Source organism: Callospermophilus lateralis, chromosome 11 (assembly GCF_048772815.1).
Source record: "Callospermophilus lateralis isolate mCalLat2 chromosome 11, mCalLat2.hap1, whole genome shotgun sequence".
Lineage (NCBI taxonomy): Eukaryota > Metazoa > Chordata > Mammalia > Rodentia > Sciuridae > Callospermophilus > Callospermophilus lateralis.
The window spans coordinates 46765924-46790045 of NC_135315.1; the positions used below are offsets into that span (position 1 = coordinate 46765924).

Below are 24122 nucleotides of genomic sequence, written 5' to 3' on the forward strand. Positions count from 1 at the left end.
CTTGTGACTAGGAGGAACCATCAGCAGCAAAACTGAAGACAGGTGTCACGGTAAGGGGCAAGGGCCTAAAGCAAATGTCTATAGAGAAAAGAGTCAACAATTCTAAAAAAAAAAAAAATTTCAGTGCTAGGAATTGACCCAGGAATATTCTACCACTGAGCTATCTCCCCAGTCCTTTTTATTTTATTTAGAGACGGTCTTGCTTAGTTGCCCAGACTGCCGTCAAACTTAAGATCCTCCTGTGTCACCTTCCCAAGTCACTGGGATTATAGGTGTGCACCACCACCCAGATCCTAAAAATAATTTTTATTTATTTTTTATGTTTCTTTTTAAATTTGTTCTTTTTAGTTATATATGACAATAGAATTTATTTTGACATATTATACATGCATTCTTTCAGTTGTACATGATATGGAGTTACACTGGTCGTGTATTCATATAAAACATAGGGAAGTAATATCTGATTCATTCTACTGTCTTTGTCTAATCCAAAGTACTTCTATTCTTCCCTCCCCATGCCCCTTATTGTGTATTAGCATCCGTATATAAGAGACAACATTCAGCTTTTGGTTTTTCGGTATTGGCTTATTTCATTTAGCATGATCATTTCTAGATTCATCCATTTGCCAGAAAACATTTCAGTCTTTATGGCTGAATGATATTCGTGTGTGTGTGTGTGTGTGTGTGTGTGTGTGTATCACAATACTTTTATTTTTTGTCCATTTATCTGTTGAAGGGTACCTAGGTTGGTTCCAAAGCTTAGCTACTGTGAATTGAGTTACTATAAACATTGATGTGGCACATCATTATAATATGCTAAAAATAATTTTTTATAGTTAAGAAGCACATATAGATTTTGTCTAAGCTACCATTATATAGGATAAAAGGCAGATTTTATTTTCTTTTAGATTTTTTTTTTTTTTTTTTGGCATAGATAGGGATTTAAACCAGGGCCTCACACATGCTAAGCAAGCACTCGACCACTGAGGTACATCCTCAGCATCCAGATTTTATAATATTGATTTTTTTTTAAGGGGGACAAAGTTTGCCTGGTACAGTGGCGCACATCTGTAATCCCAGCAGTTTAGAAGGCTGAGACAGGAGGATCACAAGTTCAAAGTCAGTGTCAGCAACTTAGCAAGGCCTTAAGCAACTTAGTGAGACTCTGTCTGTACATAAAGTTTAAAAGAGCGGGGAATGTGGCTCATTGGTTAAGCACCCCTAGGTTCAATCCCCCCACAAAAAAAGGGGGGTGGGGAACAACATGCCTCTAGTCTGAGTTGCTCAGAGGCTGAGGCAGGAGGATCCAAGTTCGAGGCCAGCCAATTTACAGAGTTCCTGACTCAAAAATTTTAAAATGCTGGGGATGTAGCTCAGTGGTAGAGCACTTGCCTAGCATGTTTGAAGCCCTGGGTTCAGACCCCAGTATGAGGGTAGGAGGCTAAAAAAGTTCATTGATTGGTTAGTCATATTAAACATTGAATATAGTACCTTATATGTGTCAGAAGTTGTATTAATTACATAAAATATAAAATAAACCAACTTTAGGCTCACAAGTTGTAGATGGACACATACTTTCATTTTATTTATTTTTATGTGCTGAGGATCAAATCCAGAGCCTCACACAGTCTAGGGAGGTACTCTACCACTGAGCTACAACCCCAGACCACACAAGCTTCATTTCTTGGCTTAGGCATTGAAGACTGTTGTCACAGGTGTATAATGCAAACCTGAAAAGGATAAAGAAATAGAGATGAGCTCTGAGATCAAAGGGAGTTGGAGAAGTGGATAATAATTTGAACTGGGGAGTCAGACAATCTTAAGACATCTAGGGCCTGGTATATAGTAAGTACTCAATAGAGGATTTGTGAATTTATTGAATGGTCCTCACCCTTTTCCACAAGTTCATTTCCCACTAGCCTAGTCCAGCTGCCATCTCCTTGATGTTGCTCCAAGCATTGCCTGACTTTAAAGTCCAAGTACTTGTCCCTGAGCCCATGGTGACTTCCCTCCCTCTCTACTCCATAGTCTCTGGCTGACTCTTCCTGTGTTCTGTAGCACAGAAAATGTTAATATTTGTGTGCCAGGGTCAGGTTTCCAGCTACCTGAGAACTACCAGGGGCAAGAGTCCTGCCAGGAAGGAATCCTGGATCCCTGGGGGAGGGGTTCACAAGCCCAGTTTACCTGGAGAGCACTGCAGAGACTGTTCCCTCCTCCTTTTGCACAACACATAAAGGAGGACTCCAGTGAGAATGAAGACAATGGCCAGGAGGGACAGCACTGCCACCATGACTGATTTGTTAATTGCAGTGCCTTCCATTTCTTCCTTCTGCCTCTGTTTCTCTCCATCCTTAAACCCAATTCCCAGATTATAACCCACAGTGAAAGTGGTGGTTTCCTTTAGGTGAGTGAGCTCTTTGTCCAAAGGCAGCACTCCTGATGGAAGCTTGAATTGCTGGGTAGACTGCTGAGTAGGTGGCAGGTACATCTGGGCAGGAGTGCTCATATCTGGAGGTGCCAACTCTGTGGGCTCAGGAATTGGAGTGCTGGGAAAAAGTAAGTGCTCCTGGTTGACCCGACTCTTCCCATGTTCATATCCACACTCTGAAGAGGAAAGAAGTGAGGAGCAGGGATATCAGGGAATAGGTGATATCAGACAGAGGTACAGGAAAGAAAAAGTGGTAAATTTCCTCATTCATCCCCCAAATCATGGCTGACACCCCTATAACAACCAAAAAAAAAAAAAAAGATTAAAGCTGGGTGTGATGGCATACACCTGCCATCCCAGCAATTCAGGAGGCTGAGGAAGGAGGATTACAAATTTGAGGCCAGCATCAGCAATTTAGCAACCCTCAGTGACTTAGGGAGACCATGTCTCAACATAAAAAATTAAAAGAACTGGGGATGTATCTCAATGATAGAGCACTCCTGAGTTTAACCCCAATGTATCCCCAAAAGAAATTAGATATTAACAAGAGAAAAGTATAACAAATGTATTTAATCATTTTTACAGGGCATGGGAGCCTTCAGAAAGAAGACCCAGATTCAGGGAAAACTATTTTTGTCCTTAGATTGAATGAAGGATGGACTAAAGTTATATAGAAGTATGTACGAAAAAGGTATGATCTAGTGGTGATAAATGGGGTTGGAGGAGACCAGCAAAGCTTGCCTATTCCGATTCTTCTTGGCCTCCCAGTATAGGGCAGGACCCTTATGGAATGAGAATATTATGACTTATTTTCAGATGAGGTAGGTCATAGAATTCCTTTCGGGTACACAGAAAGATGGTGGAAGGTCAGAGTGAGCTTGCTTTGGCAGTTTCTCAATTGCTAAGGGGCCATGGTTTGGGGTATGGTGTCCCAAGCCTCAACAAAGAGAAGGATAGTAGGTCAAGGACAACATCAAGGGGACAACTGAAGGCCAAGAGAGGGAGGGAGACGGCAACAGCTGAGAAAGGCAGGGGACAAGGAAGTTAGCAAACCCCAAGATAGAACTACTGAGACAAGTGCATGTTCTGAACTGGATAATCAGGAGGCTTGGATTGTACCCTGAGCTGTGCCACAAAATAGCTGTTTGACCTTGCCCCTCATCTCTAAACTCTCTGGGACTAACTTCTTTCAGCTGTCAAATGAGTATAATTGTAGTACCAAGGACCAGGGTAGCTGTGAGGATTAAAGAAATAACAGGTCTATGTAGTCTGAAGGACTATACTTCACAACTTTAGGTAGGACATCAAAGAACAGTTTGTATTTTAAGAGTTGTGTATTTATTTCAAGAGCAAAATACAATCAGCACATCAAATATGTGACTTCAGCCAGGTGCAGTGGTGCACACCTATAATCCCAGCAATTCAGGAGGCTTAGGCAGGAGGATCATGATTTCAAAGCCAGCATCATATATATATGAAATATTTTTATTTCATATATATATATATATGAAATAAAAATATTTATTTCATATATATATATATATATATATATATATGAAATAAAAATATATAGTGACTTCACAGGTGACATTTTTTAGGACAAATTGTTAAATAACTTTTTTTGCAAAACCAACTTGTGTACATTTATGATTTATTCACTTCACTATATGCAAAATATACCCCCAAAAAAGAGCAGTGAAATTTTGAACTCTACTTAATAATATACATGCTTAAACATTTTGGGATGAAATATAACCATGCCTACAACTTAGGTTGAAATGCATCACAAAGTCAGCCACTGTGAGACACAAATTGAGGCAGGATCACAAGTTCAAGGTCAAACTCAGCAATTTAGCAAGACCCTCAGCAACTTAGGGAGCCCTGCCCAAAATAAAAAAATAAAAAGGACTGGGGATGTAACTCAGTGGTAGTGCCCTGGGTTCACTCTCCAGTACCAGAAAAAGAGAGAGAGAGAGAGAGAGAAAGAAAGAGAGAGAGAAGAAATCCATCAAAAAATAAGATGGATCTAAAGAAAAATGAGGAAGTGCCCCTGGGTTCAAGAAAGAAATAGAGAAAGGCAGGCAGGCAGGCATCAAAAAATAAGATGGATCTAAAGAAAAATGAAATTGCAGAAAATGGATGGAAGACTTGAGAACATTATGTTAAGCAAAACAAACCAAACTAAAAAGGTCAAGGGCCATGTTTTCCGTCATCTGTGGAAGAGGAAAAAGGGAATGAAGGGGGGGGGGTGTCTCATGAAAATCAAAGGAAGATCAGTACAACAGAAGAAAGGGACCAGGGGGATGGAGAAGGGAAGGGCAAGTGAAACTGGCCAAATTATATTATTATATTGTGTACATGTATGAATATGTAACAACAAATCCCCCACCATTATATACAACTATAATGCACCAATAAAAATGTAGAACAATTTTTTTTAAAAAAATAAGATGGGTTAATGATAGAGAAGGATATGCAATAAGCTAATACAGTAAAATGATGTAATCTCAATATTGTGAATATCACATATGGTAAATATTTGCTTTATGTGAGATATAGGTATATATAAATCAAATATTGCAGTCTAGGTGATGGACATATCATTGTTCATTGTACAATTCTTTAAATTTTTATGTATGTCTAAATTTTCATAATTAAATATTGGAAAATGGAAATAGTGCCTTCAAGTGATTTCAAGGAAAATACAACAGTGATTATTTTATATATGAAAACGTTTTATATGATAGTGATTTCAAGAAAAATATTAAGTACAAAATATCACATGAGGTAGAATTGGCAAAAAAAAAAAAAAAAATCATGAAGGAGCTGATAAATGATGTTTGGTAGGTATGAACTTAAGCGAAAGTACTTTGGCCAGAATCAGAAGCTTCAAGGATGTAGTGTCTCTGCTTAAGGGCGGAGGCGAAGGAATTTATAAGGTGGAAAGCTGCCGTTCCCAAAGTTGAGGAGGAAAGGCAAAGTTCTCACCTCCGCGATCAAAGCAGCTCATTAATTCACGAACCCTTGGGTCTTTGATGCTTCCACATACGTTCTGTCTAATTAGCTCAAACCTGCAAGAAACAGAACCTGGTCTCAGCAGCAGCAGCTTCCCCACCTTCCCTCATTCCAGAGACATAACGTCACCCAAAGAAAGTTGTTTCTGCGGAGACTGGAAATCCCCAGTGAAGTGAAACAGAAAAAAGATGGTGCAGAGAGTTAGAAGGAACAGAACTCGGAGATGGGGCAGGATTCACCCCGAGGGGGTTCGCATTTGACCAGAGAGGATTCCTGGAGACAACTGGCAGGGACGGACAGTTAGGCGCTGCCAGCTGGATGAGGGAGATTACCTGATGTAGGGTGGACAGTCACGATAGGCTCTCAGGTATTTTCGGTAATGATCCATGATTTGCAAGGATAGTTGGTTATTAGAGATTATTTTATTACAGTAACAGCTTCCTGCGACACTGCCCTCGTTGCCATCTCCTGAACGGGATAGAGGTGATCGTACCTGTTCTCAGGTCAAGAATCTCCCACCGCTGATACTTAACCTACTTAGTCTCCAACTCATTGTCCCATGCAGCCTCTCCTCCTAGGCCTTGGGGGTCTGACCCGCAGCCTCAACCCACACACACATCACACACCGCACCCCTCCAAAACGTCCATAATCCCACCAGGACCCCATTGTCTCCAGCCTCCGTTCCCAGTCCCAAGCAACTTCCCCTGTCCCAATTGCCTTGGGAGCCCTGCAACACCCCAGTTCTGCACTCAACACCGCGGCCCTAGTGTCCCCTTCCCTAGAGCATTCTCTTCCCGGGACTCCAGGCTCCGGACTACGAACCCGCTCCAGACTAACCTGGCAGAATCAGCAGCACTAGCAGAAATAGGAGCTCGGGGAGCAGGAGTCCCGAGCTCGGTCTCATCTCCGGGATCGGGGGGAGTTTAGCTCATAAGGCCGCCTCTCCCTGACTCCGGATCGGAGAGTGTGACGTCCAGCTAATGTCTCGATGACTTTCGCTTCCTTCCCCCGCCCGCCTCAGGTTCTGGAGAAGACTGCGGGGGCCGTAGGTGCCAAGTCTCGGCTGGGGAGAGGGCGCGAGGCGGAGGCGGCCTTCCGCCCAGCGCTCGCGCCGTCCCGAACCGACCTTTGGTCAGTATTTCCGAGCCCGTGCCGCGTCTGCCACCCGCGACAGGGAAATCCCCAAAGCGGAGCTCCTTAGCCCCGTGCCTAACCCAGAGTGGACTGAGGGGGCGGTCAGGAATGTCCGACGAAACCGAAAGAAAACTCAGACTTCGGGGTGAGACGAGTCTGGGTAGGCGGGCAGTTACTATACGGGATGATCGAGTTCGGTTCAGGGATGCCAGCCCCTCTGGCCGCCACAGGCCAGTCCCCGGACCTGTGAAATGGATGAATGGCTAGACTCCCACCTGCTCCAGCATGCTTTCACTTCCCCGGCTCCTCCGCTCGGTCGCGGCTCCGTCGCGGCGGGATCCACTCTGCGGTGCGCAGAGGTGAAGCGGTCATAGGACTCAGGCTCAGCAGCGCACGCACTGGCTAGGGCAGCCACCCGCCAAGACACCCAGTTCGGGGGGGCGTGGCCACCCGAGGGACTGGCCGTGGGCTCGGGCAGCCCTGACGTCACGACCGCCCCCGACCCGAGGTATTTACCTTCGAAAAGTAGTGGCGGCTGCAGGTACCGGAGGAGTAGGGCGACCGGGTAGGGCTAGGTCTACTGGGGCTCACGCCAAAGTCCAAGGGATGCCTCAGCTCCTATTCCCTCTTCCCATACCCCATAGATCAGTGGGTCTTCCTTCCTCACAAGCCCTTCCCTAAAGGATTAACTCTACCTCATCTCTACCTCTAATTAAAACCTTACTTTAGAGAATTTGAGTACCCAAATTTTGAGCTCAAAATACCATCTCATCCCTGAGTACTCATCTTCAACGCTAATTGGAAAGCTCACTTTCCAATCCAGCTCCTCCTCCACCATTCTCACCCCAATCTCCCATCCTCATTCCCAAAAACCCTACTCTCAGCTCCTAATATTCATCCATAGATCCACCCTAAGTGACCTTCAAAACCCCATTCTCGCCCATTTAGTGAACCTGCCCCAAACTTTCTCAACACTACCCTATTACTTCCTATGCTTAGTCTGGGCCCAGGCCCTGTGCCCCTGAAGACATGGAGTTTGTGTCTGGATACCGCGATGAGTTCCTTGATTTCGCTGCTCTCCTCTTTGGCTGGTTCCGCAAGTTTGTGGCAGAAAGGGGGGCTGTAGGCGCCAGCCTTGAGGGCCGCTGGCGACAGCTGGAGGCTCAAATCAGAAGGCTGCCCCAGGACCCCGCCCTTTGGGTGCTCCATGTCTTGCCCAACCGTAGTGTGGGCATCAGCCTGGGGCAAGGGGCAGAGCCAGGCCCTGGACCAGGCCTGGGGGCTGCCCGGCTCCTGGGAGATGAGCCTCCACTCCACCTTCAAGACCTGAGTCCCTTTGTCAGCTTTGTCAGCCTAGAGGATGGGGAGGAAGGGGAAGAGGAGGGGGAAGAAGATGAAGAACGAGAGAATGGAGAGGAGGAGGGTGCAGGCACAGAGAAGGTGGAACCACAGGAGGATGGGGAACCGGCCACTACCAGTAGGGAATCCCCTCAGGAAGCCAAGCCTCCAGGGGAGCCAGAGGAGGCTGAACAGGAGGCAAGTGGTGAGGATGGCTGCCGAGATTACAAAGTGGAGGATGAAACGGGACCTGAGAAGAGAAAGGAACGCAGGAGTGGTAAGAACCCAGGGCCAGCCTGCCCTATGTCCTGCCCAGCCATCCTCCCCTTATGAGGCCATCCCCTCTCACTCACACTCAGCTAGGGGTCACAAACTGGTGGCCTTTGGATCATCTGGCCCAAAAAAGTGTTTTCATCAACCACAGTGGGGTTTTTTTGTTTGTTTGGTTGGTTTTTCAAATCAACATTTAAACATTGAAAGTGATGAAAATCCAAAAGTATGATCTGGGCACCAGGGTGCATGCCTATAATTCCAGCAACTCGGGAGGCTGAGGCAGGAGGACTGCAAGTTTGAGGGTGTCAGCATCTTAATGAGGTCCTGTCTCAAAATAAAAAATAAAAAGGGCTGAATATGTATCTCAGTAGTAAAGCACCCTATGTTTGATCCCCAGAACCAAAAAAGAAGAAAACCCCAAATCCCCAGAAGTCTAGATTTATACTTCCTTAAGAAAAATCTAAAATTCTGACAGTGTGCCTACATTTCTGCATGTGGCAAATTCTGGTACTGTGTAGTAACAGTTGCCTTAAATGAGGCAGGGCCTCTCTACCTAGGCTCCTTTACTCACTGAACTTACTTGCCTAACCCCCACAGCCTTTGAGTTTGATACTCCTGTCCCTGTACATCTTTGTTCCCTATTGTCTCTCCCAAATTTTCTCTCTTTCCCCAGAGACTGCCCCCCTGCACCTTTCCTGCCTCTTACTGGTGACGGATGAGCATGGCACCATCTTGGGCATTGATCTGCTAGTGGATGGAGTCCAAGGGAATGCAGGCCGGGGTTCAGGAACTGAGAACCTAGCTCCTCGGGCCTATGCTCTTCTCTGCCACAGCATGGCCTGCCCCATGGGCTCTGGGGACCCCCGAAAGCCCCGACAGCTTACAGTGGGAGATGCTCAGCTGCATAGGTACAGAAATCTGGTATTAGAGGATGGGGAGGTCTAGGGCCTGGACACTGGAGGCCCCTTACCCCATCCTGATGCCTATCTCCACTTCAGAGAACTGGAGAACCTGGTCCCAAGGCTGGGTGTGAAGTTAGCAAAGACCCCAATGCGGACATGGGGTCCTCGGCCAGGCTTCACCTTTGCCTCCCTTCGGGCTCGAACCTGCCATGTTTGTCACAGGCACAGCTTTGAAGTGAAGCTGTCACCCTGGTGAGTAGCCCACAAAGATGGAGTCTGAAAAAAACAGGAAAAAAAAAAAAAGCAAGCCAGGTCAGTTGGAGATAGCCGACAGACAGGGAGGGTCAGGGAAATACAAAGACAGAGATGGAAAAAACAAACAGGAATTACAGGTAAGTTAGAGGGTATAAGACAAAAAGGTCAAATGACATATGGGCAGCTGTGGGGCAGACGGCCAGCAGACAGGACTTAGAGAGATTAACACCAGGTGCCTACCACCCCATGTCCCCCAGTCCCCAGTGCAGTGCCGTATTGTACTGTGGAGAGACTTGTCTCCGGGCTGATTGGCGGCGATGTCCAGATGATGTGAGCCACCGATTTTGGTGCCCAAGGCTTGCAGCTTTCATGGAGCGGGCAGGGGAACTGGCAACTCTGCCTTTCACCTACACTGCAGGTACCATAAGGAGTTCAGAGTGGGCTGGGTGAACACTGGGTGAGATAGGGCCTGGGTACCTGGAAACAAGGTTCTGGAACAGAAAATTAAGTGCCTTTGGCTGAAGTCTGGGTCCCTGGAATAAAGTTTGGGAACTGAGTATTTGGGGCTAGAGAAAGGATCTGTGAAATGGAAAACCACGTGCCTGGGTCCCAGTGAGAGCTCAGGGGACTTTCGGGTAGGTTTCAAATGCTTGCTTCTCAGCTCCACCACCAACTGTCAGTGCGACCTTAAACATATCATGTTACTTCTTGGAAGCTTAGTTTCCTTATCTGTAAAAGAGGAATACTAACAAATGTAAAATGCCACAGAATTGTTACAAGGATGGTGTGGGCTCTGTGCCTGGTATACTGTAGACTCTCAGAAATGATAGTTCCCTCCCTGACTAGAAACAGACTCAGACCCAGATTCCTTGGGGGAAGTTGAGCAGAGCTAAGGTCTTGGGGCCTCAACACCAGGCTCTCAATACTTCTCCTCTTTCTCTAGAGGTGACTAGCGAAACCTTTAACAAGGAAGCCTTCCTGGCCTCCCGGGGACTCACTCGCGGCTACTGGACTCACCTCAGCATGCTGATTCCAGGACCTGGCACCCCCAGGCACCCCCGGGGCAGCACACCATCCCTTGGCCTTCTTCTCAGTGGTGCGTGGGGACTGTCCTCAGCTTAGAAGGGAGGATTAGGAAGAAAAAGTTGACCAGGTCCCAGATAATTCCTTCATATACACACCAAACCCCTACCAACACCAACAGTGCCATTTCAACCCCCTCTGAAGCCTTCAAAGGAGTCACCCTGCCTATCCCATCCAGTAGCCTTGACCCTGAAAAAGGCTCTCATCCCTCCTAGTACAGTTCTAGGCCCTCTCTCAGAGGACACAGCTCTTCTGGAAGCAATAGAAGATGGGTCAGGTGAAGGTTCCTCTTCTTTTCACCCTCTCAGGAGATCCCTACCAGCTTCTCCAGGGGGATGGTCCTGCCCTGATGCCTCCAGTGCCCTCAGATCCACCCAAGGCCCTCTTTGGTGAGCAGGAAGGGCCCTGAAGGAGCCAGAGGTGGGGACAGGGAAGGCTAAAGGCCTGGGTGTCTGAGAAAAAGGTTGCTATTAGACCAGAAAGGTTGGGGTTCAGGCTTGGAGCTGGGTCCTCCAGTAATCCACTCTCCCCCAGGCTCCTGGCAGGATTACTACACATGGCGGGGCCTCAGCCTCGACTCCCCCATGGCTGTGCTTCTCACCTACCCGCTGACCGTGTACTACGTCATCACCCACCTAGTGCCCCAGTCCTGTAAGGAGTACAGGGTAGGATGGGGGGATGTAGGGGCAGGAGGGGTCAGTGAGAAAGACCATATCCTTAAAAACTGGCCTCTCCTTAGTCCCTGAGCTCAATATACAGAACAAGCAGTCGCTGAAGATCCATGTGGTAGAGGCAGGGAAAGAGTTTGACCTTGTAATGGTGTTTTGGGTAAGTCTTTCCTGACCTGGAGACTGGCATTGGCTGTGGGGTGGACACAGGATGGGAGCTAGACCTATCTTATCTTTGTTCTTCAGGAGCTTTTGGTCTTACTTCCCCATGTGGCCCTGGAGCTGCAGTTTGTGGGTGATGCCTTGCCACCTGAGAATGACCAGCAACATTTTACCCTGCAAAGGGTGAGGGCTTGAAGGAGGCCCTGATCCTTCTATTGGCCTCCCGATGTTTGTCTTCCTCTCCCCATTCTTCTGTCTTAACTGGTGCATCCACCTGAATTCTGGTGGCTTCTCTGCCCTACCCTTGGCTCCACAGGATGGCCCTGAGGTATCTGTCCGTCCTAATTCTGGAGTATCAGCACGGCTCAACTCTGGGACTAAAGAGAAAGGGGGTCGCAGGGACCTGCAGATCAAGGTGTCAGCCAGACCCTATCATCTGCTCCAGGGGCCCAAGCCTGACCTTGTTATTGGTAAGAGCCTGGGGCTAAGGGAGAGAAGTATGGGGAAGGAAGAAGAGAAGGAGACCATGGAAGCCAGAATCTCTCTGCTCTCCCTGGGCAGGATTTAATTCCGGCTTTGGTCTCAAGGACACGTGGCTGAGCTCTCTGCCCAGATTACAGGTAGGGTATCTCACTTTCTTCCCAAAACCCTCCTTCCTTTTCTGAAAGCCTCTGTACTCTCCTCTCCCACATCAACTGCTCCCCAAACGTGGAGAGCACCCACGGGTCCTGGACCCTCTGAGCTCTGTGACTGCCTCCTGCCTCTGTTGCATCCTGGTGTGTCATAGGGTCTCAGTTTTCAACTGTCATCCTGGGGGCTTGGGATGTATCTGGAGGGAGGAGCCTCTCAGGGAGTCTCTAAGGCTCTGCCCCATCTCAGTCTCTCCGAGTGCCTGCTTTCTTCACTGAGAGCAGCGAGTATGGCTGTGTGATGGACGACCAGACCATGGCAGTGGCCACGGGAGGGGGCACCAGTCCTCCACAGCCCAACCCCTTCCGCTCCCCCTTTCGCCTCAGAGCAGCCGACAACTGCATGCCTTGGTAAGGGCCCACTTTCCCTCTGGACCCATAACCTCTCTTACTCTCTGCACCTAAAAGGTCTCCATTCTCCTGGGACCTTACTCTCCTCAGCCCTATAGCCCCCCTTTTCTGTCCCCACTATTCACCACCACCCCACCCCCGCTGTTCCAGATAATCTCCAATACACCCCTTTGGATCCCAGTTCACGAACTCTCCCCAACTCCTTTTCCTACGATGCAAAAGGCCCTGCTTGCCCCCTAGCGAGCTGAGCCCTATTTAGCCCGGCTCCCCCCGAACGCCGGGCCCACAAGTCCCGCCCCTAGGAGCCCAGGCCCCGCCCCTGACAGCGCCCACGCGCCTCCCACAGGTACTGCAACGCCTTCATCTTCCACCTGATCTACAAGCCACCCCAAGGCGGCGGGGCCCGCTCGGCGCCCGGCCCCGCGCCCCCAGCCCCAACTCCCGTAGCTCCTCCTGCCCCCGCCCGTAGGCGTCGAGGAGAAAAGAAGGCTGGACGCGGAGTCCGCCGGCGGAGATGAGTGCAAAGATGGTAGCAGTCCACTCCCCCCTTCCCAAACACACATCCTAGAAGAAAACAAAAATACATAGGGGAGGATTGGTTGGCCGAACCTGAAAAGGTAAATAAAATTACTTGTTTGAAATCACTGAGTCACAGACCCTTTGATTACATGTTTTTAATTGGGCCATTAAACTAGGAAAGGAGAGAAGGATTTGGGAATGACTGATTTTGTCCCAAACCTTTTTTCACTTGTCTGATCTCACACTCAGCTTTGGGAATGCTGATCTTCCTTGACAATCCCAAACCTCTCCCAATTTTTATGTAGGTAAATCGTTTTCCAGCCGGGATAACCCCCAGGCATCTGCCTCAAAGCAAGGAAAGACCAAGAAGCAGAAATTGGGTTCTCATTCGTGGATAGGGAAGCAGATAACATCTTAGGGACACACAGATCCTTTGGTTTGGATTCAGTGAAAGACCCTAGCCACCCAGCTCCACCTTCTCTCATCCTTCATTTCCCGTACATCTAATAATATCAATTTTTGCTCGGTTGATCTCCTAAAATCACTCAAATCCATCTACTTACGACCAGTTCCACTGCAAGCTTCATCATATCTCATTTCCACATTACTACCAAAGTATCCTTTTAAAACACATTTGAGGGTTGGGGCTGTAGCTCAGTGGCAGAGCGCTTGCCTAGCATGTGTGAGACACTGGGTTTGATCCTCAGCACCACAGAAAAATAAACAAAGGCATTCTGTCTGTTTACAACTACAAAAAAAAAAAAAAAAAAAAAAGAAAAGAAAACTAAAAATCGAGGGGCTGGGGTTGTGGCTTAGTGGTAACGCTTTTGCCTAGCACATGTAAAGCGCTGGGTTCAGTCCTCAGCATCATATAAAAATAAATAAATGAAATAAAAGTATTGTGTCCATCTATAACTAATATATATATATATATATATATATATATATATATATATATATATAAAAGAAAAACTCATTTGAGGCTGGTACATGCCTATAATCCCCTCTGCCTGGGAGGCAGAAGCAGGTGGATTGCAAGTTCAAAGCCAGCAATTGAGTTCAACCTCAGCAATTTAATGAGGCCCTAAACAATTTAGACACACTCTGTCTCAAAATAAAAAGGGCTAGGGATGTGGCTCAATGGTTAAGTGCCCCTGGGTTCAAGCCCTGTACCAAAAAAAAAAAGGAAAACCACACACACATATTTGAGGGCCCGGAGGTGTAAAAAAATGATAATGGTAGAGCACTTGCCAAGCATATGTGAGGCCCTGGGTTCAATTCCCAGCACCACAAAAATAAAACACATTTGAATTTGGTCCTCTCCTAAGTCCCTTCAGTGACTTCCCTCTTTCTTAAAATCAAGATGGAGGCCTAGCATGGTAGTGCATGCCTGTAATCCCAGACAGGGAGGCTGAGGCAGGAGGATCACAAGTTCAAAGACAGCCTCAGCAATTTACCAAGGCCCTAAGCAACTCAGTGAAACCCTGTCTCTAAATAAAATACAGAAAAGGGCTGGGGATGTGGCGCAGTGGTTGAGTGCTCCTGAGTTAATACCCTGTAGCCAAGGAGTTCCTTGACTGTAGACAGTAATGATTTTCAAGCTACTGAATACAGAAAAGAAAAGACAACGAACCTGGCAGACACCACCTTAACCAAGTGACTAAGATTTTTTTACAGAGTTACAAAAATTGTGCTGTGAATGGATAATTATGATTGTAATGCACTCCACTATTGTCATGTATGTAAGAAATAAATATAAAAAAAGAAAAATTTTTTAATAAATCCTGTTGACATTATGTGCCTCTTGACATGATGTGATGTGAAAGCCACCTCACCTCTGCAGTATTCTTCCCCAAATCCACAATTTCAGGCTAATCATGGCACACATCCAACAAATCCAAATTGTGAACAGTCTACAAAATACTTGACACCGTTCTTCAAAAGTGTTAAAGCCATGAAAGGCAAGGAAGGCCAAAACACTGTTACCGAGATTAGAAGAGACTAAGAAGATGTGACATTGGATTGGTCTGAAGCAGAAAAAAAGGACCTTTGGTGGAAAAATCATAGAAATCTGAATAAAGTCTGTAGTTCAGCTAGTAGTGTTGTATCAATTCTGATTTCTTAGTTTCAATTAACATGCTGTAGTTGTGTAAGATGTAACATTAGAGGAAGGTTGTTGAGAGCCACAGCCGAAGGGGCTCCAGCAAACTTTCAGACTGCCAGCTGATGATTGGCTCACAGCGGCCCCAGCAACACCTAGCTGATTGGCTCCTCTGTGGAGATGCTCATTGAGCTGTTTCCCTGCCCTTTCAGACTACCAGCTGATGATTGGCTCACAGCGGCCCCAGCAACAACTAGCTGATTGGCTCCTCTGCGGTGATGCTCATTGGGCTGTTTCCCTGCCCTTTCAGACCACGGAGCTGCTCATTGGGGGACTTTTTGGGCTCCGCCCATGCGACCCAGCCAATCGGCCTCAAGAGCAGGAGGATTGTGGGAGGAAGAGGTTGTTGGGGTGTGTGGCTTGTGGGAAGCCGGTGGTGGCAGTTGGGCTCTGAGGGTTTTTTCCTGAGGAGCTGTTTTGTTTATCTTGTGTGGTTCTAAAAATAAAGTTAGTTTCTTTTGACAAGTGGCTCCTGAATTGTGCCCAGCCAGACTGCGGCAGAAGGTGGTGAAGGGCTTATGGAAACATTCTCTTTGGGATCCATCTATTCACCTAAAATCATTTCAAAATAGAAAGTTAAAAAGTGAAGTTCTTTAATATTGCATAAAAGATGCTCTCTTCCTATGAAGTATTCTCTAAGTTTCCTAATATACACAAAGCCCAGTGTCTGATAATAATAAATATCTGTATAACCATTACCTAGCTTTAAGAATTATCAACATTTTCCCCATTTTATTATTCCTACCTCCAGATTTTTTCCAGAATATTTTAAAGCATACACCAGACACTAGTCGTCTCATTTATATGCATCTATAACTAATAATGGCTTTTTAAAAAATGTAACCACCATGTACAGTAATTCCTTAGTATCTTATAATGCCCAGTTCATATTAAAATTTCTTCAGTTATCTCAAAGGTGCCTTTCATAGTTGGTTTGTTCCAACAAGGAAATAAATGAGAGCCCCACATGACTTCTGGTAGTTATGTTTCTTAGGTCTTCTTCCTTTTGTTTTTGAGGTTGTTGTTGTTTGTTTTGGTTGCTGTTGTTTTGGTTTTTGTTTGTTTTATTTTGTTTTTTGGTACTGGGGATTGAACCCAGAAGCACTTTCCTTCTGAGTCACATCCATGTCCCCAGTCCTTTTTATTTATTTATTTATATTTTATTTCGAGATGGGTCTCCCTAAGTTGCTGAGAGGCTTGTTAAGTTGCTGAGTATGATCTTGAATTTATAATCCTCTTGCTTCAGCCCCTCTAGTCGCTGGGATTATAGAACATGCACCATGGAGCCAGCAGAACCTCTTATTCTGTAACAGATCACCCTCCTTTTTCTTTCTTTCCCATTTTCACGCCACTGGGAACCCAGATCATTTGTCTCATAAATTGTTCTTCATTCGGGAGCTAACTGATTACTTTCTCCTCCAGGTGTTTTTTAATTTGTTCACTAATCTTCTTTAGTTTCCACAAAGTGGTAGTTAGATCTAGATGACAAGCTTCTTTTGATGTGGTCCTTGCCAATCTGATCTCATGCTACTTCTTGCTCCTCTCTGCCCTCCAGCCAAACACCTCTAAATAAAGATGCCCCACTCTCTCATTATGGAACTTACCATTGTCTTGTCCAACTAATTACTAGACCGTCTTCTTTCCTTAGGAAAGGAGGCATTGCCTAACCCACACTTGAGATTAGACAAACTCCCTACCTCAAACTCTCACAGCACCGTGAATTTCCCCCCTGGTATTTCATCGTTCTCACTCTTATAATTCCTTATCTACCTTTTCAATTGTAAACACGGAAAGCATGAGTGCTACATCTATCCCTCAGGGTCTGGCTTTGCATGTGGTAGGAGATCGTTAATTGCTTGTCTAATTACTTTCCCCCCATAATCACTGGGATTATGATTTAGGATGCATGCACTATTTCCATCTTTCCTCCTTATCGCTCTTCTCCAGCTTCAGCCCGTACAGCCAGAAAGGGGAAGCCTAGCTCCCTAGCGGATTGAAGGGAAACAACTTTTCACCACTCCCTTGGCCAGAAAACAATCTTTTCCTAGCCAGACAGGCGTGGTGGTATACACCTGTAATTCCAAGTACCCAGGAGACTGAGGCAGGAAGATTGCAAATTCAAGCCCAGACTCAGCAATTTAGTGAGACTCTAAATTCATGGGAAAAAAAAATTTTTCTAAATTTTTACCATGTACTGCACAAAAGTATAAAAAGATGGCTATCTCTGAGTGGTGGGATTGCTAAAGATTTACGTATTCATTTTGTGTGGATATGCTCATTTTTTTAAATCTATTAACACAAAGTCCTTTTGTAATAAAAATGTTTATGTACAAATTACTCCTTTAATAATTCATTTACCAACTTTATTCCCCTCACACACACACACAAACCCGCACTCCCCTACTGGGGATGGAACTCAGGAACTGAGCTACATCCCTAGCCATTATGACAGAGTCTCATTAAATTGTCCAAACTGACCTCAAACTTGTGATTTTTCTGCCTCAGCCTCCTAAATACTGGGATTATGATTTAGAATGCATGAACTATTGCACCCCAAATTTACCAAATATTGATTGAGTGTGCAGAAAGCTTTGTGTTGGACCTTAGATATTTAATGGGGAAAAAAGACAGAAAATGATCCCTGCTTCCAAAAAGATTATAATCTGTGTTAGTGATTAGTAAATCGTGGCCTCTAGCCAAAACCAGCCAACCGTCTGTTTTTGTATGACTTTTTTTTTTTTTTTTTGGTACTACAGATTAAACCCAGGGGCACTTAACCATTGTTCCACATCCCAACGCTTTTCTGTACTTAGAGACAGAGTTGCTTAAGGCCTCCCTAAGGCCTCCCTGAGTGCTGGCTTTGAACGCAAAATTTTCCTGCCTCAGACTCCCAAGGTGCTTGGACTATTGGCGTGTGCCACCTCACCCAGCTATGTTTTTGAATGACTTTGAGTAAGAGATCAAAAGAATAATATTTCATAATGTGAAAATTATATGAAATTCAAGTTGTAGTGTTTACAAATGTATATTAAAACAACTGCAACCATATCTTTACATTTTGTCTGTAGCCACTTTCAGGATACAAATGGTGCTAATATTGAAACAGAAATCTTATGGCTCATAAAGTCTAAAATATCTACTAACAGGCCCTTTACAGGCAAGAGATTATGGTGCTTTGATGTTGGAGAGAAGAGAGACCCTAAAGCTAATGAAACATAGATAGAAACAACAGGTCATGATCAATGGATAGACATTAGAGAGAGGGAAAGGTCAGGGAGAAAGGGGAAGTAATAAAGGATGGCTCTCTGGTTCCTAGCTAGGGGAACTTGATAGAAGAAAGTGCCATCTGTTCACAGTAGGGACACAAGAGGTACAGAGTTGGAGTAATTGGAAAGATTTTAGAGAGAAACATAATGAATTTGGGTGGAACTTTTAAAGTCTGAAATGCTTGTAGGACATTCTGGTAAGATTCTGGAAGTCTGATTTGTTTGTTTTGTTTTATTTTGAGGTACTGGGGATTGAACCCAGGGGTGTTCTACCACTGAGCTACATACCCAACCCCCCTACACACCCCTTTTTTTGTGTGCCAGGAATTCAGCCATATTCTTATCCCTTTTTATTTTTTATTTGGAGACAGGGTCTCACTAAGTTGCTTAGGGCCTTGCTAAGTTATTGAGTCTGATTTTGAACTTGCCATCCTCCTGCCTCAGCCTCCTGAGTTGCTGGGATTACAGTCATGAGCCACTGCAACCAGCTCAGATATTTTAAAATATGCAGTTGTTGTCAGTTACAGTTACTGTACTATGTATGCTACAGAACATTAGAAATTATTTCTCTTATCCAGTGTACCCCTGTGCCCATTAACCATCCCCAAAGAACATTTAAATGATACTTAATTCTAACACCCAAAGATAATCACTGTTGTCATCTTGGTGTATTTACAGACTCTTAATCAGAATGCAGAATGCAGAAATTTCTACAAAATTTTAATAGTGATATACATAATACTAAATTGTTATTTTTTTTTCCTGGGAATTATTGAACCCAGGTGTGCTTTACCTCTCAACAAAATACCCAGCCCTTTTAACTTTTTATTTTGAGGGACAGGGTTTTGCTAAATTGTGGCCTCACTAAATTGTAGAGGCTGGTCTCAAACTTAACATCCTCCTGTCTTAGCCTCCTGAATCACTGGAATTAAAAGGGTGTGCCACCACACCTGGCTGCTAACTTGCTTTTATGACATAACAATATGTTATGAACAATTTTTTTGTCATTAGGCAGTCTATTCTCATGGATAGTTGTATACTTGCTAACCAGCCCTACTTTTGGAGATTCAGACAGTTCCTAATTTGTCTCAATATTAAATGAAAAAGGAAGTAGAAAGTGGCCCAGTTTGCAACTTAACTGGGACCATATATGGTATGGCCTGCCTGATGGGTGAAGAGTTGATTTGCCTGAAATGCTCTACATGGAGTTTCTGGTCAAGGATGAAAGAAGGAAGTTTGTAGGTTAAAAGTGTGGGACGGAGATGGGGAGGGCATCATGGGTCAGAGGGGGATGCTGGTCCCAACTCAGCCTCTTGGGTTTAGTTAGATCTGAGCCCTACAAGGGAGGAACCATGGGCAGAGGCTGGAGGAGATATTTTTAAAAACTCCCGTAAAGCCAGGAAGGTCCTTCTCCTTCTTGGGGAACACAGTGTGGTTTCGACAGGCACTGACAAGTCTAAGGAATCCAAAGGAGTGGCTCGGGCACACAGACAACAGACAAGTTTGGAAACTTTGGCCTTCTCACTGGAAGCATTGGTGAGACAAGAAACAGCAAGCTATATAGATGGTTATCATGAATAGCCCCAGTTGGTACCCACATGCTGGGGTGGGGGAGCACTTTGTTTAGTTTCTAAATGTTTGGAAGTTTTTCCTGATATTATGTTGATTTGTAGTTTGAGTCCATTTTGATCAGAGAACATTCTCTGTATGATTTCTATTTTTAAAACTGGTTAATGTTGAGTTTATGGCCCACGATAGATGGTCTATCTTTGTACATGTTCCATGAGTACGTGAAAAGAATGTGTATTCTTCTATTATTGGGTGGGGTGATTTTTCAGTACTGATTGCATCCTGTTGTTTGAGGGCATTGTTGAATTCCTCTGTTTCCTTGTCAGTTTGGGTCTCATTGCTCAATCCGTGGCTGACAGGTATGCCACGGATTATGAATTTAAGCAAAACTTGTTTGATCCCAGGTTTCAGTAGTTATTAGCTGGGCAGGTATGGAGAGATTCAGAATTAGACTCCCTAGAGAAACTCTTCAGAGATCTGAACTCTGCTGGCCTAGCATGGAAAACACAAATAGCACATATTCTAGTCTGTGCCACACTATGTTCTAAGCATTCTCTCCTCCCCCAGGGATGCTTGACCACTGAGCCACATGCCCAGCCCTTTTTATTTTTTTTATTTTAAAACAAGGTCTCTTTAAATTGCTGAGGCTGGCCTCAAACTTGGGATCCTAAGCCTCTCTAGTTACTGGGATTACAGGCATGTGCTGCCACACCTGGCTGTGCTAAGCACTTTCATACATCAATTTAATCTTCACAAAAAAAGCTACATCAGATGGTATTGTCTTCATTTTAGAGATGAGGAAATTGAGATACAAGGAGGTTTGGTAACTTAATCAAGTCAAATAGGGTAGCCTGGGAACAAACTTAGGCAATATGGCTCCAGATATGAGCTTTAACCTCTCCGTCATACTGCTTCATGGAGAATGACACAATTTGCTACAGTTTGGATCTTGAATATTTCCCCGAATCCAGGGTATTGAAGGCTTGGTCTCCAGGTGGTGCTATTGCAAGGTGGTGGAACCCTTAGAAAGGGGGGGCTAGTAAGAGGTCTTGAGATCAATGAAACATACCCACGAAGGAGTTTGTGAGTCCCAGTCCCCTCTACATTTTCTTTTATTTTCCGGGCCACGAGGTGAGCAGTTTTGCTCCCTACATGCTCCTGCCATAATGTGTCACCTTGTCCTCAGCCTGAAAAACAATGGGTCTGCCTGATCTTGATCTGAAACATCCAAACTCTGAACCAATATAAAACTTTTCTTTTTCTAAGTTAATTATCTTGGTGTTTTGTGATATCGACAGAAAGGTGATTATCACATCGACCTTGGGCAAATTACAGGCTCCTCTGTGTTTACCTCTTCACCATAAAATAGGGCTAGCAACAGTACCTACTCCATAGAGTTAATAAATGAATTAATATTTATTAATTTCCAAGGAAATTAATAAATGTAAATGCTTAGAAGAGCCCTCAAGATAGTAGGTATTCAAACAATAAGTGTCATATGATGTTTTTTTTAATACTTTTTTTTTTTTTAGTTGTAGATGGACACACAATACCTTTATTTGTATGTGGTGCTGAGAATCGAACCCAGTGCTTCACACGTGCTAGGCAAGTGCTCTACCACTGAGCCACAACCCCAGCCCTCATATGATGTTTTGTTGTATTTGTTTTTATTGCAAACTAAGAGACCAATTCTAAGACAGAGCCTACAACTAGAACTAATTTCCCACATTTGGCAAGGAACACACCTTTCTTTACATCCCTATTAACTATAGGTACAGAAGTCCACACTTGCCAGGGCATCCACTATCACTTAGATTGATCTCCAAACAACTCTTCATCCTCTCTTCAATACAATTTTCTACCTTTTCCCCACCCTTAAATTCTTTCACTGGACTCTACCTGGAACTTAAGCTAAATCATCAACAAAATTCCCCAAGTCATCATCCCCATTTTCCCTTTGCCATCTTGCTCTCATAGACACTTGATGCTCCCTCAGAGACGCTACTCCCTTGCAACACTCCAAAGTAGTAGTAGCTCTTTTGTTTTTCTGTCATGCTCCACATACCTGGAGGTGAGGCGCAGGTATCTTTCTTGCTTCCTCTTCTTCTTGCCTCCAAAACCTTTCTACTCCTTCCCAAACCAAAGCATCTTTGAAGCACATGGAAACAGACTATACCGCTCATGATCCTTCCCTGTTGTGGTCATCTGCCCACATCTACCAACTTCTCCAAAGATAGTTAGCTTACAATAACTTTTCCACCATTGATCATGTCCTTGTTGATGGGGTTTCAAATCCACCTAGGTAATCTGACACTTTAAATTTGCAGTTCCTTTCCCTTTGCATTCTATTACCAACTTTTCCTCCCTGCCACCTCAGCCACACCTCCCTTGGTCAAACCCCTGACCCTGTCATTATCAGTAACTGCAGCATTTCCAGTCTCCCCATTACAAGTATTCTACCAGTATCCATCTTTCTAGCCCCTTCTCTGGTACCCTCACACCAGCAATCCTTCAGCCCTTCAGAGTCCTTAGTCCATTAATCATGCCATGTTTTTACTCTCTGTCACTTTCTTCATGTCTTTGCATCTCACTTCACCAAGTTTAGATCCAGCTGTCCATTGCTACAATCATTCCTTTTCATACACTCTTTGTTTTGAAAAAAAAATTGCTGCTGGATATTGAACTCATGGTCTCATGCATGCTAACCAAGAATTACCATTGAGCTACATTCCCAGCCCTTTTTACTTTATTTTGAGATAAGATCTCACTAAGTTGCTGAGATTGACCTCAAACATGTGATCCTCGTGCCTCAGCCTCCCAAGGCACTGTGGTTACAGGCATGTACTGCTTTACTAGGTTCTGCATACATTTTTCTTCTTCTTTATTTATTTATTTTTTCCTGTTTTGGTTCTGGGACTGAACCCAGGGGTGTTCAACCACTGAGCTACATCCCCAGTCCTTTTTTTGTGTTTAACTTAGAGACAGGGACTCACTGAATTACTTAGGGGCTCGCTAAGCTGTTGAGGCTGGCTTTAAACTCACAATCTTTCTGCCATAGCCTCTGAGCTGCTGGGATTACAGGTGAGTGCCACCACACCTGATTCTACATAAACTCTTAATTCCCATGTCCTTCTCACACTATCTCGCTTGCAAAATTGCAAGTTTGGTTAAACCAAATTCCATCAATGATGAGACTTTTTCTAAACTACATGACTGGAGAGAAATAACTGTGGTGACTGATTTCACTTTGAGTTTATAATCACAAATCATAGGTAGGCTCTCAGCACTGCCCAACAATTGTACTTGGTTTCCCTTCTCAGTTCTCTCTTCTACCCTCTGAAATAATGACTGAATACCCTATCTCTCCACAAATGACCACACCTCCCCATCCTCAGCGGGTGAACTTAATTTTTAATGCACACAGAAAAGAGAAGCAACCAGAACTTCCTCCTATTTCCACCAGTGCTTTCTATTGTGTCTCTTGCCTGCATGTTCCTTTTTTTCTCTGTAGACTTTCTTTTTCTTTTTCAGACTCTGTTGAATGCAATCTTCAAATGTTAGATAATGCTTTCTTCTTCATTCACATCTTTTTGTTTTGTTTTGGTACCAGGGATTGAACCCAGTGGCACTTAACCACTGAGTCACATCCCGAGTCCATTAAATTTTTTTTTTTTTTAAATTTTGAGACAGGGTCTCACTAAGTTGCTTAGGGCCTTGCTAAGTCCATTCACATCTTGACCACTTCAGTGAAAACCCCCTTGTTAACAATCTTGCCAAATCCAGTGGTCAGTACTTAGGACCACTTCACAGAATTGTGTCCTTCCTTGAAATCTTCCAAGACCTCACATGTCCTTGGTTTTCCTCCCACCTGGCCAGTGGGTCCTCTTGCTGGCTTCTGCCAGTGTGCCTGTCCCCTAAGCTCTTCTCTCTGAGTGTGTTCATTCCCCTACCCGTGCCCTGCCTGTCTGCCTGTCTACCTCCTGCTTTCTTGTGTTTAAAGTGGTACCACTTATCCCATCACTGGATCCAAATCTTAGGGAGATATAGATATAGATATAGATATAGATATAGATATAGATATAGATATAGATATAGATATAGATATAAATAGATATACTTTTTTTTAAAGGAGGTGGGGATGGGACTGGGACTGTAGCTGAGTGGCAGAGCACTTGCCCAGCACATGTGAGGCACTGAGTTTGATCCTTAGTACCACATAAAAATAAAACAAAATAAAGCATTATGTCCATCTACAACCACACACACACACACACACACACACACACACACATACACACAGAGAGAGAG

General features: G+C 44.7%; 2 protein-coding genes across 5 annotated transcripts; one reads left to right on the forward strand and one right to left on the reverse strand.

Moving 5' to 3' along the window:
- Window positions 1-1557: 1557 nt before the first annotated feature.
- Window positions 1558-6982, reverse strand: Cxcl16 (C-X-C motif chemokine ligand 16). Of its 2 annotated transcripts, none has more exons than XM_076870278.1 (5): window positions 6854-6982; window positions 5776-5911; window positions 5417-5499; window positions 2185-2604; window positions 1558-1730 (listed from the first exon to the last, which is right to left on the reverse strand). In XM_076870278.1, exons 2-5 carry the CDS (start codon window positions 5829-5831, stop codon window positions 1690-1692), a joined length of 600 nt encoding a protein of 199 aa, XP_076726393.1. In that variant the 5' UTR covers window positions 5832-5911; window positions 6854-6982; the 3' UTR covers window positions 1558-1689. The 2 variants fall into 2 exon arrangements, with proteins under 2 accessions (XP_076726393.1, XP_076726392.1); XM_076870277.1 differs by lacking the exon at window positions 6854-6982 and adding an exon at window positions 6282-6847.
- A 625-nt stretch (window positions 6983-7607) lies between these two features.
- On the forward strand, window positions 7608-12822 carry Zmynd15 (zinc finger MYND-type containing 15). Of its 3 annotated transcripts, none has more exons than XM_076870782.1 (13): window positions 7608-8193; window positions 8863-9097; window positions 9188-9343; window positions 9604-9764; window positions 10290-10442; window positions 10738-10818; window positions 10964-11080; window positions 11169-11257; window positions 11344-11442; window positions 11576-11729; window positions 11797-11879; window positions 12139-12299; window positions 12646-12822. In XM_076870782.1, exons 1-13 carry the CDS (start codon window positions 7608-7610, stop codon window positions 12815-12817), a joined length of 2247 nt encoding a protein of 748 aa, XP_076726897.1. In that variant the 3' UTR covers window positions 12818-12822. The 3 variants fall into 3 exon arrangements, with proteins under 3 accessions (XP_076726897.1, XP_076726898.1, XP_076726899.1); XM_076870783.1 differs by having other exon boundaries at window positions 11821-11879; XM_076870784.1 differs by lacking the exon at window positions 10964-11080 and having other exon boundaries at window positions 11821-11879.
- The last annotated feature ends 11300 nt before the right edge of the window (window positions 12823-24122 follow it).